This window comes from Chlorocebus sabaeus, chromosome 12 (assembly GCF_047675955.1).
Source record: "Chlorocebus sabaeus isolate Y175 chromosome 12, mChlSab1.0.hap1, whole genome shotgun sequence".
NCBI lineage: Eukaryota > Metazoa > Chordata > Mammalia > Primates > Cercopithecidae > Chlorocebus > Chlorocebus sabaeus.
This window is the reverse complement of record NC_132915.1, coordinates 2,023,862-2,040,112: the sequence shown is the minus strand read 5'-3', so window position 1 is coordinate 2,040,112 and position 16,251 is coordinate 2,023,862. Positions and strand designations below refer to the sequence as shown.

General features: G+C 42.0%; 1 protein-coding gene across 18 annotated transcripts in view; it reads left to right on the top strand.

The window, feature by feature from the left end:
* CDC14B (cell division cycle 14B) overlaps window positions 1-16,251 on the top strand; it is a 123,767-nt gene that overhangs the window by 59,368 nt on the left and 48,148 nt on the right. For all 18 annotated transcript variants that reach the window (XR_005240503.2, XR_005240502.2, XR_005240501.2 and 15 more), the window contains exons 5-6: window positions 6,531-6,607; window positions 15,799-15,865. Coding sequence is in view for 14 of the 18 variants with exons in the window: in XM_007969887.3 (XP_007968078.1) it covers window positions 6,531-6,607; window positions 15,799-15,865 (144 nt within the window). In the remaining 4 variants the exon portion in view is untranslated. The remainder of the gene's footprint in view (window positions 1-6,530; window positions 6,608-15,798; window positions 15,866-16,251) is intronic.

Sequence of the window (16,251 nt, the reverse complement as noted above, 5' to 3'; positions counted from 1 at the left end):
TATGGGGTACATGTGATAGTTTGATAAATGCATATAATGTGTGACAGCAAAATTAGGGCAGTTGTGGTATCCATCACCTCAAACATTTGTCATTTCTTTGTGTTGAGAGCATTTTAAATCTTCCTGTTTCAAAATACACAGTAAGTTATTGTAAACTATAGTCTCACTGCTGCGCTAACACTAGAACTTGTTTCTTCTAACCGTACATTTGTACCAACGAACCAACCTCTCTTCACTCCCCCTGACCACACAACGCCCTTCCCAGCCTCTGGTAATTCTTATTTTACTCTTGGCCTCCATAAAATCAACTTACTTAGCTCCTCCATGTGAGTGAGAACATAATGGTATTTGTCTTTGAACTTTGGTTACATCTTCCTGCCACAGCAGTTAGGTTTTCTGAAGATACATGGTATTCATCTCTTCTATGGGTTAAGTGTACTTTTGAGGGCTAGCCTGGGAAATTAACCACCATTTCTAACATCTTTCTGTGTGTAAAATAAATGCCAAGCATTTTGTGTATAAAATCAATGACACAAGCAAACTTTTGGCACATAGCTTACAAATTTGCTTTCCTCTAATGTTTAATGGATTACTTTGGTGGAGCTAATTGTAACATGTAGGTTCCCTGTTCAGAATTTATCATTGCATATTATTATTTTTTATGTTTAAGCAGTTTGTATAGCTGTAAGAATGGCTTACCTTGTAAGCATTTGTGTTGAAAATGATGATACTAAATTAAATTTAAGAATATAGTAACTCAGCAATCTGTGAGTAGAATTCTAGATGGCAGTAAATTTGAGATTGCCTCTACAGTTATGATAAGAGCTCAAGGACTTTGTTATTTAATGATGATCTTTTGAATCTGTGGTCCCACTTTTTAAATGATTTTTCTTGGACTCAGAATAGCCAGTGCTGGGTTAAGCTGCCTGCAGGAGGAAGGGATCAGTTGGGAAGTTAAGACAAGGGAGCAGAGAATGAGGATCTAGACGCCTTGGATAAGAATCCAGTTCAACAAACAGCTGCCCAGATGGGACAGCAGAGGCTGGAGGACAGAATGAGGTCATGACACCCTTCCTGGGCGTCTGTGAAAGGCAGGGCAAGTAGCACGAGGCAACTGTCAGAAGTAGCCAAGCCCCAGCTAGTGTAAGGCGAACTCAGCTGAGCAAAGGGATGGCACAGGCCCTCAGTGGGAAGCTGGTGTTGCCTTGGGAACCGGCCCCGTGGGAGGCAGCCGGCTGCCCTGCTCACACTGCATCACAGTTTGACTTCCCTTGCCACAAGGGCTCCTGACGGGCGTTTCCACTGCCTGTGGTGCTCACTGGGTGCTGTTAACTTGGGGAAGAAGTGAGGAGAAACGGCTCTCTGACGGCTTCAGATCCTTGACTACAGATCCGTTAAGCTTTCTGGAAGTTTGGGTCCTGTCCTTGTTCCGGCCCTTGTTTTGGATAGGATGAGTTCCTGTCCGTAATAAAGCCCGAGGAGCAGGCCCTCTTCCAGCAATAATAGGCAGTGTGATCTTGGATAAGCAGTTGATGCCAAGGTCTGGAAAGTTGTAGCCTGCCAGTTTTATGAAACTCACAGAGCATTATAAATAGTTGTGGATTGTTTTACTCTATGGTTAAAAATTAGGAAATTTCATTTTTTAAAAAAATCAAGATTATTTACTTTGTCTTTAAAAAATGTCCCTACCACTCAAATGTGTACTAATACCCAGGGCCAATTCACTGTTTTTATTAGCAGAGTTGGTAGATACGTGTTTGCTACTCTGAACTTCCAGTTTCATTTTGTCGAAGTTGAGCATCATTATGCTAACCTGCTGTATATATATAAGTAAAAGTAATTTCAAAAGTTAAAACTATTGAAATGTAAGTTCATCTGAGGTTTTTTTTTTAACGACAGTTTTTTTCTTAACCAGTTTTGTGCAGGAGCTATGAAAGTGATTTTCTTTTATTTACTTTTTTATTCTCTGTGTTCTTTCCCCTGCTCACCTTTTTTATTGAGCAGTTCAGTGTGTGAGTCTATCTTCAACTTGCATTGATTTGTGAGCATTCTTTGTTAATCTGGAGAGAATGATTTTTTTTTTGTGATCAATCAAATTCTTGGCATAGGAAAGACTGTATCATCTGGCTGACATGAAAATAGTCACAAGAGTCTTGAAGTGCTGGAAACATTGTGACATCTCTCCAGGATTTCCTGCTTACTCAGGCTGCCACATTTGTTGCTGGAATTTCAATATCCTTTGTCGCTCTCAGCTCTGGGATGCACTGACTTGTGTGACGTTTGGGTTGTAAATTGTACCGAGGCTCTCTAAGTATATAAATAAAGCTTCAGAATCCTGCACATACTAGTAGAAATAGGAAGCACGTATCTAATTGGGTTTCCGTGATATGGCCTGTCAGCATTGAAACACTGAAAGGAGAAGTAATGCAGTTGGGATCCTTTTGCTTCAGTTACTTGTTCTTCCATCACTGCTAGTTCAGTACCTCCCAGGTTTTGAAACGTATGTCAGTAATCAAGGGGTCCAGCGTTCTCACAGGGACTTGGGCGTGCAGATGGTGATTTTAGAAAATGGGGGTGGTGGGAAGTCCTGGGAATGGTTGAGGTATTGTTCAGCAAAAAAAGAACTTTGTACCATGACTTTGAAAACCACACCAGTCTCAAGCATTTTCAACCATAGTATTTGTGTGTGTGTGTATGATATTTGCTCGTTCAAAGAGTCTTTATCCTAGAGAAACAAGGTATTACTGATGCTTCCTAAGCTGCGTCTCTGTGCTTACGCCTCATGTATTTGTTTATTCACTTTTAACAAATGGAAATGGCCATTTCCTTACTCACTGAGTGTGCTACTGCACACTATTGCTGCCCAGCGAATTACCGCAAAATGTTGTGACTTAAAACGACAGTACACATTGTCTCAGACCATGTCTGTGAGTTAGGCATCTGGGAGTTGCTTAACTTGGATGGGTCTGGTCCGGTTCTGGGCCGTGTCTGGGCTGCACTCACCTGGAGGGTCACCTCTAAGGGGGCTCAGTCACATACCTGGTAGGTTAGTGCCCGTTGCTGGCAGGAGGCCTCTCTTCCATACCACGTGGACTGCTTGAGTATCCTCCCAAAATAACAGCTTGCTGTACCCAGAGTGAGGATTCTAAGAGAAAGCAAGACAGTAGCTGCCTCTTTTATGATCTAGTCTCCGAAACCACACCCTATTACTACAGTATCCTGTTCGTTACACGGGACACCCCGTTCACTGTGGGAGGGGACCGCACAAGGGTGGACATGCCAGCAGATGAGACGCTCTGGGGTTGTCTGGGAAGCTGGCGATCACAACTGGTCAGCAGCTCTCTTGGTCATCATTTGTTGTTTCCTGTTCTTAACTAGCACTGTGGAATTAGAGTGGGCATTCTATATCTATTGCTTCTCATGAAAATATATCAAAAGAATTTGAGAAACGCCAAGTGTCCAGACTGCCAGAAGCACGGTGATAGATCATAAGTTGCATCCATTTAGAGTTTACTAATCTGAGAATTTGTGTTAACGTAGGAGTCATTTACAGGATTCTTCTTTAGTCACAAATTTAGAATGATTTCATTTGGGAAGGCCTTTTGAATCGGCAAGATGAGTAGGTGTAAAAGTAAAAGTTAATTCCTTCATGCCTGGCCAAAAAAGAAAAGAAGGTAAAAGTTACAGATTGGCAAATATGTCTTTGATAGTTATATAAGTGGAATTGTTCTGCATCTGTCAACTTCCTTCAGTTTATCTAATTATACTTGACATTATTTTTTATGTGCAGGCATTCCCCAACTGGATTTTTAAATTACAATCTTTTAAAGTTCATCATCAGGAATTTAGGGTTTTTTCCCCCACAGGAAAAAATGTTACATTGTTCTTGTGGTTCTTTGAATCAAACTAGTGTTCCAAGGCTAAACCACAGTCCTTAATGTATTAGAGACTATTTTTGTTTTGAAAGTTAGTACCATTGCAGTTTTACTAATTAAAGAACCCAAAGAACAGCAATCGCAAGTAGGAAAAATTATCTTAAACTGGTGCTTAAGGAAAAATTTGTATAGTTTGAGAGAAGGCCTTAGAAATTTAGAGAAATTCCTAAATGGGTCTCTAGATTTCATTTTAATACACAAATGAATCAAACCCTATTCTCATTCTTACTGGCTTCAAGGTGGTTTTTTATTTGGTTTTGTTTTTTGGTTTTAGGATTTTGTTTTTTTGTTTTTGTTTTTGTTTTTTGAGATGGACTCTTGCTCTGTCGCTGAGGCTGGAGTGCAGTGGCACGATCTTGGCTCACGGCAGCCCCTGCCTCCTGGGTTCAAGCGATTCTCCTGCCTCAGCCTCCTGAGTAGCTGGGGTTACAGGCGCCTGCCACTGTGCCCGGTGTGCCCGGGTAATATTCTGTATTTTTAGTAGAGACAGGATTTCACTATGTTAGCCAGGATGGTCTCCATCTCCTGACCTCGTGATCTGCCCACGATGGCCTCCCAAAGTCCTGGGATTACAGGCATGAGCCACTGCACCTGGCCGGTTTTAAGTTTTATTTTGTTTTGTTTTAATCTGCTAGGAAGTCTTAAAATAGAATGGAGAAAATGAAAGACTTTACTGATGTTATCTGGTAAGTGTTAGAATAGGCATAGATGCATTGGAGACTGGAAGGGAATAAGGGAATTTGGAAAAAACAAGCTGGATTTTTAAAATATATTACTTTTCATGACTTACAAGCTGATGCTTAGAAGATCTGTGTGTAGGCCGGGCATGGTGGCTCATATCTATAATCCCAGTACTTTGGGAGGCCAAGGTGGGCGGATCACCTGAGGTCAGGAGTTTGAGACCAGCCTGGCAAACATAGTGAAACCCCATCTCTACTAAAAATACAAAAAACTGGCCAGGCGTGGTGGTGCACGCCTATTGTTCCAGCTACTCGGGAGGCTGAGGCAGGAGAACTGCTTGAACCCGGGAGGCGGAGGTTGCAGTGAGCTGAGATCGTGCCTTTGCACTCCAGCCTAGTCAACAAGAGTGAAACTCCATCTCAAAAAAAAAAAAAAAAAACAAACCAGAATCAGACTAGTCATTGGGAAAATTTTCCGTTTATGAGTCTTGAGTCAGAAAATTGGTGAAATGCCCTTTGAAAGCTGAGTCAGTGCTTATGACTAGTTTTAGGATATGTCTGTTTCTCAGTTTATAAGATCCTTGCTGGATCTTTGAGTTTTGAAAAATTTCTCTTAGTCCAGTGATACTTTCACATTGATATGAACTTTTATTAAATATTTAAAATGTTCCTAACTATTGTAAGTAGATTTGGGTTCAGCTAAGTAAATCAGTGAATCAAATTGGTGTGTAATGAAACCGTGAGACATGAGTCCCAACTTCAGAATGCTTCCCATTTGGTTGTGGAAATAGGTCACGTGTATCATGTTAAATAATGGAGATAAAAAAGTTTGCAATTAACCTTTTTTTTAGTGATTTCTTTTTTTTGTTAGTGAAATTTAAAATCTATTTCCCCAAAGTAATCTTTGGAGTTCAACCTAATTTTGGTGATAATATAAGTGCCAGATTTAATGTTGTGTCTCCTCCCCACCACGACCCCCCCAAACCCCAGCCTTCCATACATTAGTTGAAAGGGCCCTGCAGGAAGATTCTGAAGTCCCAGGCAAATATAATAGGGGGTAGGGAGAGGACTTACTTAGAGAGATGGTGGTGAAAGTCTCAAACTCCACATTTCTAGAATAAACAGGTTATTTGTAAGGAGCAGTCAGAGATACTTAGACCAGTAAAATACTTCTGTAACACTAGAAGTGAGAAGACATGGGAACATTATCTAGAAACTATCGAGAGGAAATGACTGCAGACCAAAAATCCTACGTGTAGTAGTCAAATAATAAAGGTCAAGGGGAAAAAAGGAGTGTTTGGAAATGCAAGGAATACCAAGTATAGACCTCAAATGCTGAAGAATATACTTGAGGTATTCTCCCAGATTAAAGTCAAAGCATAGCATAGTTCTAAGGACAAAAGAAGTCAATGAGCGTCAAAAGCAAGTGCAGTTGGATAATCAACTCGTTCAGTATTGCAAGCCCTTACACTTCCATGGACAGAGTTAATCACGTCTGTGTTCTGCTTTTGTGTCTCTTTCCACTTCCCCCCATTCTAACCCTGCCCCCATCTCCTACACGCTGCTGAGCTGTCATTTCAGTGGACTTGCAGGAAGGAGGGGAGGTAAAAGCATGGGATCGGTCTAACATCTTGATTTGGAAAATCTGTTTTTAAAATACCGTGCGTCTTACCACAAAAGGTTGCTGTGAAGAGTTGTTGGTCAGGACTCATGCTGCAAACAACAGAAACTAGCAATGGAGGATTTAAACAAAAAAGAAACCTGTGGAGAGGATTCTGGGTGATTCTGGGCTCCTGGGGAAGGCTGGAGAACCCGGCTCAGTTGGTTGGAAATTGGGCAAAATTGACTTCGCAGTGACAGCACTGTACCTTCCCTTAGAAATAAATCACCTTTTTCTTCTTTTTTCCAAACATAGGTTATATATTTGGGGAGAACTCCAGAAGAAGCATATAGAATATTAATCTTTGGAGAGACATCCTATATTCCTTTCAGGTAAATATAAGAATGATGTGGTAGATTCAGGTAATCAGATCCTTGCCAGAAATACCTTGATAGTTGTTTCTGAAAAAAGAAGATCTGGTAAATAGCCATTTTAGGGTGAGCACAAATAACACCACACATCTGGGTTTTTCCACAGTAACACTGCTCACCTTTTGTCCTGGGGGCTGTGTTGTGCCTCGTAGGATGTTGAGTGGCGTCCGTGGCTTCTGCCCACTAGATGCTGGTAAAATCCCCACACCCACTCTAATTGCCAAAACTCAGAATGTCTGCAGACATTGCCATATATCCCTGTAAGTGGCCTTGGGGGATGCAGAGCAAAATCTCCCTATGTTGAGAACCACTGCCGTTGATGAAAACTAAGCTTTGGCTGGGCACAGTGGCTCATGCCTGTAATCCCAGCATATTGGGATGCCAAGGTGGAATGATTGCCTGAGCCCAGGAGTTCCAGACCAACCTCGGCCACAAAGACAGGCCCCATCTGAGACGGGTGGATCACGAGGTCAGGAGATCGAGACCATTCTAGCTAACTCGGTGAAACCCCGTCTCTACCAAAAAATACAAAAAACTAGCCAGGCGAGGTGGCGGGTGCCTGTAGTCCCAGCTACTCGGGAGGCTGAGGCAGGAGAATGGCGTAAACCCGGGAGGCGGAGCTTGCAGTGAGCTGAGATCGGGCCACTGCACTCCAGCCTGGGCGACAAAGCAAGACTCCGTCTCAAAAAAAAAAAAAAAAAAAAAAATTAGCCAGGCATGGTTGCGCGTGCCTGTAGTCCCAGCTACTTGGGAGGCTGAGGCTGCAGGATTGTATGAGCCCAGGAGCTTGAGGGTGCAGTGAGTGAGCTATGGTCACACCACAGCACTCAAGCCTGGGCAATAGAGAGATAACTTGTCTCAAGAAAAACAAAAACAAAAACCCAAAACCTAGGCTTCGTGCTCAGGGAGAATCCTGGACTGTGGTACTCAAAACTCCCACTGAGGAGTGTGGTTCCTGGGAAGTGAAGAAATGTTCCCAATAATCAGTAGTTACTTTCTGGGACCAAAATGAACCCCTTTTTTCTGGGGACACAGTCAGTAGAGACAGCCAGTAAGGTTGCTAATGCAGTACCACTTCCAGAAAAACCAGTCAAGTCACTGTGTCCCAGAGGTGGTAGATAGCGATGTCTGCAGGAATGGATGACATCCTCGTCTCAAGCTTAGCATGCGATTGTGTTGAAGATATTTCGAGAAGACTGGTGCTTAAATCAAATTAAGTTCTAAAAATTTTTCTGCTTGTTTATCAAAATACTTGACATAGCTCTATAATGTAAATACTTGTATGGTAGGTACTTAATGGGTAATAAATGTGTGAAATAATTTTACTCATTGAAGACTTTGATATTTTCAAAACTGCTTGTTCTTCCATTCACAAATTAGTTCACTGCTTGTACAATGAACTAATAACTATTGCTTATTAGTTCATTGTTCAAACTAATTAGTTCATTATTTTATCGTATTAGGACTGTTACATATACCACAAATGCCTGATTTTAAATGTATGGCCCTGACTGTAAAAAAGGAAGTTTGTGAATCTGACTTCATTTTAGATGAGCTTTGGCATAGGTACTTGGAATTATTGGCAGAATCTCCTTTTGAGATAACTTTATAGGCCCGCCTGTGGACTTACTCCATGAAATCACAATTTCTCAGGGCAATCCGAAGACTTCAGGAATACACTGCATGAAAGATTGTGAAGATCGGTGATTTAGCAAATTAGAATTGGCTTGAACCCAGTATCATCTCTTTCTTCTAGGTCATGGCTCATCTTAAGTATTCTTTTATTTGAGGTGGGTAGGAAGGGAAGCGGGGAGATAAAGATTATTTTCTAAGCTGGAAAATTCTTCTTCTCAACCTATAACATAACAGCAACCACATTCTTCCTTTAAAAGAAATGCTTGTATTTTTGGTCTTGAGTCACAGGCACCTTGGTCATCTCCTGATGTAGTGACATTTGTTCTGTAGAACTCTTCTTTATAATGATAATCCTTTGCGGTGCCACTCTTACATTTACAGCACAAGGAACATGCTCACACATTTCACACAGTGTGGCACTATTGATGTGAAAAAAGACGTTTTGAGTTAATTTAAATACAGGTGCCAAAAACAGAATAAGCATTGCTTACTGCCTTGCTATGTTTCAAATTACTGAAGTTTGGCACTGAGAAATGAAGTTAGTTCCTTGTGGTCTCAGGAGCAACTAGAAACCATTCAGGTTTGTGAAATTTGAATCTCTTCTATCATAGATACTAGGTATTTATCTAGACAGTTTTTTTTTTTTTTTTTTTTTTTTTGAGATGGAGTCTTGCTCTGTCACCAAGCTGGAGTGCAGTGGTGTGATCTGGGCTCACTGCAACCTCCGTCTCCCAGGTTCAAGTGATTCTCCTGCCTCAGCCTCCCCAGTAGCTGGGACTACAGGTGCCTGCCACCACGCCTGGCTAATTTTTGTATTTTTAGTAGAGAAAAGAGTTTCACCATGTTGGCCAGCACGGTCTTGATTTCTTGACCTCGTGATCCTTAAGTGTGGCCTGTGAACTGGTGCTGGTCTGTGATGAGATAAATACAGAAGTTGAGAGTAAGATTTTAGAAGCATTTATAGGTTACTGAATAGAGCAATTTTATGTCTGTAGAATCAAATAGTAGAAGAAATTTGGACTTGTATTTTTTTTTTTTTTTACTTTCATTTTTCTAGTAATTTATTCACAAAAATAAGATTACTGCGTTACTGGGTATGTAATAGTACAGTACTATTACATTTCATATTTATTTTACAAAAGTGTCAACCTATGATTGACTTAAAGTTTTTAAATTTAGTGCTTCCTCACATAGTGTTGTATAGAACTTAATTAGAAAGTAGTCCAATCAGAATTAATAAAGCCTGATAATATTTTGATAGAAATGACATTATATTCTTTGTATCTTGCCACTTCAAGTACATAGAATAAATGTAACCAGCAAAGTATTGCTAATAAGACATTGTGCAAGAATGGCATTCATTTATAGTAAATAAGTTATTTTATGTTACATAGCAATGTTTTATTTAATTAGATTTAATTCAACTTAGATCGAATTCTCTTTTGTTTTATTTATTTATTTTTTTGAGACAAAATCTTGCTCTGTCGCACAGGCTGGAGTGCAGTGGCACAATGTCGGCTCACTGCAACCTCTGCCTTCCAGGTTCAAGCAATTCTCATGCCTCAGCCTCTAGAGCAGGTGCCACCACGCCCGGCTAATTTTTGTATTTTTGGTAGAGACGGGGTTTCACTATGTTGCCCAGGGTGGTCTCAAACCCCTGGCCTCAAGTGATCCGCCCACCTTGGCCTCCCAAAGTGCTGGGAATACAGGGGTGAGCCTCGGAGTTTTAAAGTGCGTGTGTATACATGATTTCTTACTGAGTTATATTAAATATTTCTCTGTGTCTGGTCTGCATGATTAAATAGTATAAAATATAGTTTAATTTTTTTTAAATGTCATAGGATCATTGTTATGAACTGTGTTTCTGTTCTCTGGTATTATCTCTGCTTCTTAGTTGTTTTTGTGTGGGGGGGCTTGCCTCTGCTTCCTGTTTTCTTGAGAGGTAGTATTGTATATTTGTTAATAGCTTGACTTGACATCAAATGGGAGTTTTGCTATCAGCTCTGCTACTGATATCTCTGTGGTGTTTTACAGATTTGAGCCTTGGTCTCCTAGTCTTTAAACAGAAACAATAATAAAATCTCCCTGAGGGGGCTGTGAGGATGAAGTGACATCCTGCATATAAAACACATAGTATAGGCTGGGCATGGTGGCTCATGCCTATAATTCCAGCACTTTTGATCCCTGAGGTGGGAGGATGGCTTGAGGCCAGGAAGACCAGCCTGGGCAGCATAGCAAGACGTTTCTCTTTGCGGGGAAAAAAAATTAGCTGGGCATGGTAGCATGTTTCTGTAGTCATAGCTACTTGGGAGACTAAGGCAGGAGGATCCCTCAAGCCTAGGAGGCTTCAGTGGGCTTTGATTATGCCACTGCACTCAGCCTGCACAACAGAACAAGACTGTGTCTTTTTTTTTTTTTTTTTTTTGAGACAGACTCTCCCTCTGTCACCCCAGGCTGGAGTGCATTGGTGTGGTCTTGGCTCACTGCAGCCTCCTCCTCCCAGGTTCAAGCAATTCTCCTGCCTCAGCCTCCTGAGTAGCTGGGATTACCGGTACCCGCCACCACGCCTGGCTAATTTTCTGTAGTTTTAGTAGAGACGGGGTTTCACCGTGTTAGCTGGGATGGTCTCCATCTCCTGACCTCGTGAGCCTCCTGCCTCAGTTTCCCAAAGTGCTGGGATTACAGGCGTGAGCTACCACGCCCAGCCATTTACCTACATTTTAAAAAAATCACTGTCTTGGCCGGGTGCAGTGGTTCACACCTGTAATTCCAGCACTTTGGGAGGCTGAGACAGGTGGATCACCTGAGGTCAGGAGTTCGAGACCAGCCTGGCCAATGTGGTGAAACCCTGTCTCTACTAAAAATACAAAAATTAGCAGGGCATGGTGGCGCACACCTGTAATCAAATCCCAGCTACTCGGGAGGCTGAGGCACAAGAATCACTTGAACCTGGGATGTGGAGATTGCAGTGAGCTGAGATCACGTCATTGCACTCCAGCCTGGGTGACAAGAGCGAAACTCCGTCCCAAAAAAAAGATATTATCTGTCTCCTGAAAGATTCCCTCCTACCCCTTTCCAGTCAGTCATCACCCCCAGCTAATCATTGTTCTGACTTCTGTCACTATCAGTTTTGCTTGCTTTTGAACTTCATATAACTGGTATGCATTTTGGGGAGCTGGCAACTGGATTTCACATATGTAATGTCTATGAGATCTACCTGTGTTATGGCAGGTGTCAGTAGTTCATCCTTTTTTTTGCTTTTGTGGCATTCTAGTCTGTGAATATACCACCATTTATTTGCCTGTTGTCGTTTTGATGGATATTTGGGTCATTTGCAGTTTTTGGCTGTGGTGAATATGAGCTGTTATGAAAATTGCCATTCTTTAAAACTAGTATTTGACATTGTTGTGCAGTTTCCAAGCAGTGCCCTTTTATTGATTCTTATGTGTTTTCCAAATTTGTTAAATGATCTTGGTGGCAAGGATCCCTCCCCACTCCCTAAGGCTTATAAACCGAGCCTCAGAGTTGCTGTTCTGTCTATTGGAAGAAGACTGAATGCCCGGTGGGAGGAAGATGTGATGTGGGTGTGTCTAAAATTGGAGGTGCTAATGAAATAAACTTGAGTGAACAAAGATTCTTGTCGTATATTCAGATTCTATGATGTATGAGGCAGGACTTCAGCAGGGCCCAGATGAAAGCTTGTGAAATCATCACAGATTGGATCGGGGCTGTGCCCCACAGTAGGTTCTCAAAAAAAAAAGAAAGAAAGAAAGAAAAGAGAAAGCGTTGAAGAAATTTGTCAAAATGTCACAGGGACTGAATCAACACGCCTTTAACTTGACTGGAAAATAATTATCAGTAGGTTGAGAAGATAATCAGGCTGGGCGCAGTGGCTCAAGCCTGTAATCCCAGCCCTTTGGGAGGCCAAGGTGGGTGAGTCATAAGATCAGGAGATAAAGAACATCCTGGCTAACACGGTGAAACCCCATCTCTACTAAAAATATGAAAGAATTAGCTGGGTGTGGTGGCAGGCACCTGTAATCCCAGTTTCTCGGGAGGCTGAGGTGGGAGAATGGCGTGAACCCAGGAGACGGAGCTTGCAGTGAGCCGAGATCACGCCACTGCACTCACTCCGGAGGGAGACTCTGTCTCAAAAAATAAAAGAAGATAATCGTAGTCCTTCACAGAGGAGACATGGTTAAAATCATTGGCATCCAACTTGAGGGTTTACCCCATTTCCGTTGATAATTTTGATTTGATTTAGGCTAAACTACTTCATTTTCCTGCCTTAGTTTCTCTACCTAAATGGGTTCTTTATTCCATGAACACCCTATTTCTACAAAACCAGGATTTGTGTTGATTTGTAGGTCGGTGGTTCATAAACTTGAACACAATCACAGGTATCTAGAGGACCTGTTAAGACACAAATTACCTGGCCCTGATTCAGTAGCTGTGGGGTGGCCCTGAGAATTTGCATTTCTGATGGGTGGGGTGGACCTGGTACTGCTGGCCTGGGGACCACCGCTGCAAGTCCTTTTGTTTTTTTTTCTTTCTGAATATTGCCAATAAGGTGTTGGGAAAGTCATGGTCTTTTAGGTTAGATAAAGACCTTTTCTAGGATGTTGAAGAGAAAATTTTCAATTCAGAACCTTATAGAACAAAAATGGTGTGTTCTAAGACCTTGTATCGGCTGAATGCAGTGGCTCACACCTGAAATCCCAGCACTTTGGGAGACTGAGACAGGCAGATTGCTTGAGCTCAGGAGTTCGAGACCAGCCTGGGCAACATGGTGAAACCCCAACTTTACCAAAAAACATAAAAATTTAGCCAGGCATGGTGGTGTGCACCTGTGGTCCCAGCTACTCCAGAGGCTGAGGTGGGAGGATTGCTTTAGCCCAGGAGGTCAAGGCTGCAGTGAGCCATGATTGCACCACTGCACTCCAGCCTGGGCAACAGAGCAAGACCCTGTCTCAAAAAAAGAAAACAAAACAAGACCCTGCATTCCATCCTCATGAAGGTTCGCATAGCTCAGTAATTCTAAGCAGCTCAGTCAGTAACATTGAAGACGATTTTAGATCAAAAGGATGCCTTTTCTTTCCCTCATTGCTGTAGTCTTGGCCCTTAAGGTTTGAGCAAGAATTAAAAGTTGAAAATGTGTAACTTGCATTTTAAATGTAACAAAATTCTAATCTTTTTTTTTTTTTTTGAGATATGAGTCTTGCTTTGTCACCAGGCTGGAGTGCAGTGGCGCGATCTTGGCTCACTGCAACCTCCGCCTCCCGGGTTCAAGTGATTCTCCTGTCTTAACTTCCCAAGTAGCTGGGACTACAGGTGCATGCCACCACACCCAGCTAATTTTTATATTTTTAGTAGAGACAGGGTTTCACCATGTTGGCCAGGATGATCTCAATCTCTTGACCTCATGATCCACCTGCCTCGGCCTCCCAAAGTGCTGGGATTACAGGCGTGAGCCACCGCATCCGGCCTCAAAAACACTAATCTTAAGTGTGCAGCAGTAAGGTTTTACATATATGTATGTAACTGCCTCACAGTAAGAAATATTACAGTGTGAAGACCCAAATAAGGTGGGGAATTAGTGATAGCTCCACCAGCAACCCTGTTTCCCCAGAAGCAAATGAGTACCATTCAGACAGGCACAGTTTTTCTGCATGCCTCACTTAATCATAATTAAATTAATTTTTATGTTGCCTAATTCCAGAAAATTTCATCTTGTAATGGCTCAAGGTAGCCAAAAAGGAGAAGCAGGTAGGGATCAGGGGTGCCTTATTTCTCTGGGTAAAACCTTACTTGATATTAAGAGATTCGTATAGTAAGATTACTGCTATGTGTTGATGCAGTGTTTGGGTGGATGGAGTTGTCTGTAAAGTAATACAAGCACTTTTCCAAAACTAGAGTGATCCTGTGGAAGGTAGTTGACTTGTTAGTTCCTGTGGTTTTATTGGTATTACTACTGTCCTTTAAGAATCAGGAAGAAGGCAGGGCACAGCAGTTTACACCTGTCATCTCAACACTTCGGGAGGCCAAAAAGGTGAGAGGACTGCTTGAGGCTAGGAGTTTTCTTTGTTTTTTGTTTTAAGATGGAGTCTCGCTCTGTCGCCCAGGCTGGAGTGCAATGGCTCAAGCTCCGCTCACTGCAAGCTCCGCCTCCGGGTTCGTGCCATTCTCCTGCCTCAACCTCCCAAGTAGCTGCGACTACAGGCGCCCACCACCTCGCCCAGCTCATGTTTTGTATCTTTAATAGAGACAGGGTTTCACCATGTTGGCCAGGATGATCTCAATCTCTTGACCTCATGATCCACCTGCCTCGGCCTCCCAAAGTGCTGGGATTATAGGCGTGAACCACCGCGCCTGGCCAGTTTTTTTTGTTTGTTTTTGAGATAGAGTCTCTCTGTCACCCAGGCTGGAGTGTAGTGGTGTGATCTCGGCTCACTGCAGCCTCCATCTCCTGGATTCAAGCAGTTCTCTGCCTTAGCCTCCCAAGTAGCTGGGATTACAGGCGCCCGCCACCATGCCTGGCTAATTTTTGTATTTTTAGTAGAGACGGGGTTTCACCATCTTGGCCAGGCTGGTCTTGAACTCCTGACTTCGTGATCCACCTGCCTTGGCCTCTCAAAGTGCTGGGATTACAGGCGTGAGTCACCATGCCCAGCGTAGGCCAGAAGTTTAAGACCAGCCTGGGTATCATAATGAGCCTCCATTCTCTACCTTTAAAAAAAAAAAAAGAAAAAAGTTTACTAGATGCGATGGTACATGCCTGTGGTCCATGCTACTGGGGAGGCTGAGGTGGGAGGATCACTTAAACCCAGGAGTTTGAGGCTGCAGTGAGCTATGATTACACCACTGTACCCCAACCTGGGCCACAGGGCAAGACGTTATCTCTATAAAAAAGTTAAAAAACCCAGAAGTTATCTAGTTATGTGGGTAAAAGTCTTTAGCATAATGATAGGAGCAAAATGCTTATGACCTTCTACCGAGTATTTTAAATATGACCTTGATTTCTCAATATTTCTGTCATACTTGATTGGAGACACACACACAGATGCGCATGTATACTGAGACACACATACACACATATGTTTATTACAGGATCAAAAAGCAGTCTTTCCCAATAAGATTTTCATATGGTATTTTCCAGTTTAAAGAAAAAAATTCAAATGCTTTGCCCTTTTAGGGGAAGAGATAGGTATTGATTTGTTGAATTCAAGAAGGTAGCTCAGCTATTAAAGCCAAAAATAATCCAGAGAGAACATTTGAAATTTAGGAAGTGGTCATTATTGATCCAGGCCCATAAAACAGTACCTATTGGAATAGGTAGAAACTGCAGTGAAATTTGTAACTGATTTATCTTTTATTTAAAAAGTCAAAAGACAAGATTTTTTTCTTCTTGATAATGGTTCTGAGTAGACATTTGATTTTAAATTCTAGTCAGCTTTGTCTTAGGTAAGTGTAATTGCAGAAAATTAACTGATCTATATTTTATTACTTTTGGGTTTCAGAGATGCTGCCTATGGAAGCTGCAATTTCTACATTACACTTCTTGACTGTTTTCATGCAGTAAAGAAGGTAAGTGACATGTAGGATGCACCCAGTGTTGTGTTGAGGAACTAACATGTGGTCCAAGAAGACTAGGCCTTCTTCCCGAGATCTTTTTGTTAGCGTTTCTTCCAAGATGTGTATGGTGACAGAGGTGTACTCACTTCCCAACTAATGTCAGAATGAGACCAAACCAGGAAACGGTTTATTCTGAATTTCTGAGTGCTTCTGTGTATGAGTTGGGGGAAAAGTCACTTAAGAAACAGGGAAAATAAGAGTTATACAACTAGGTTCTAGATCCAGAATTGGTTTTGAGTATATTGTGATCTAAAAGAACAAAAGTAAGGATGACTGGTTTACTGGTAAGTTCTCTTTGATTTGTGTATTCTACATACCTGATTCCCGCCAATACGATT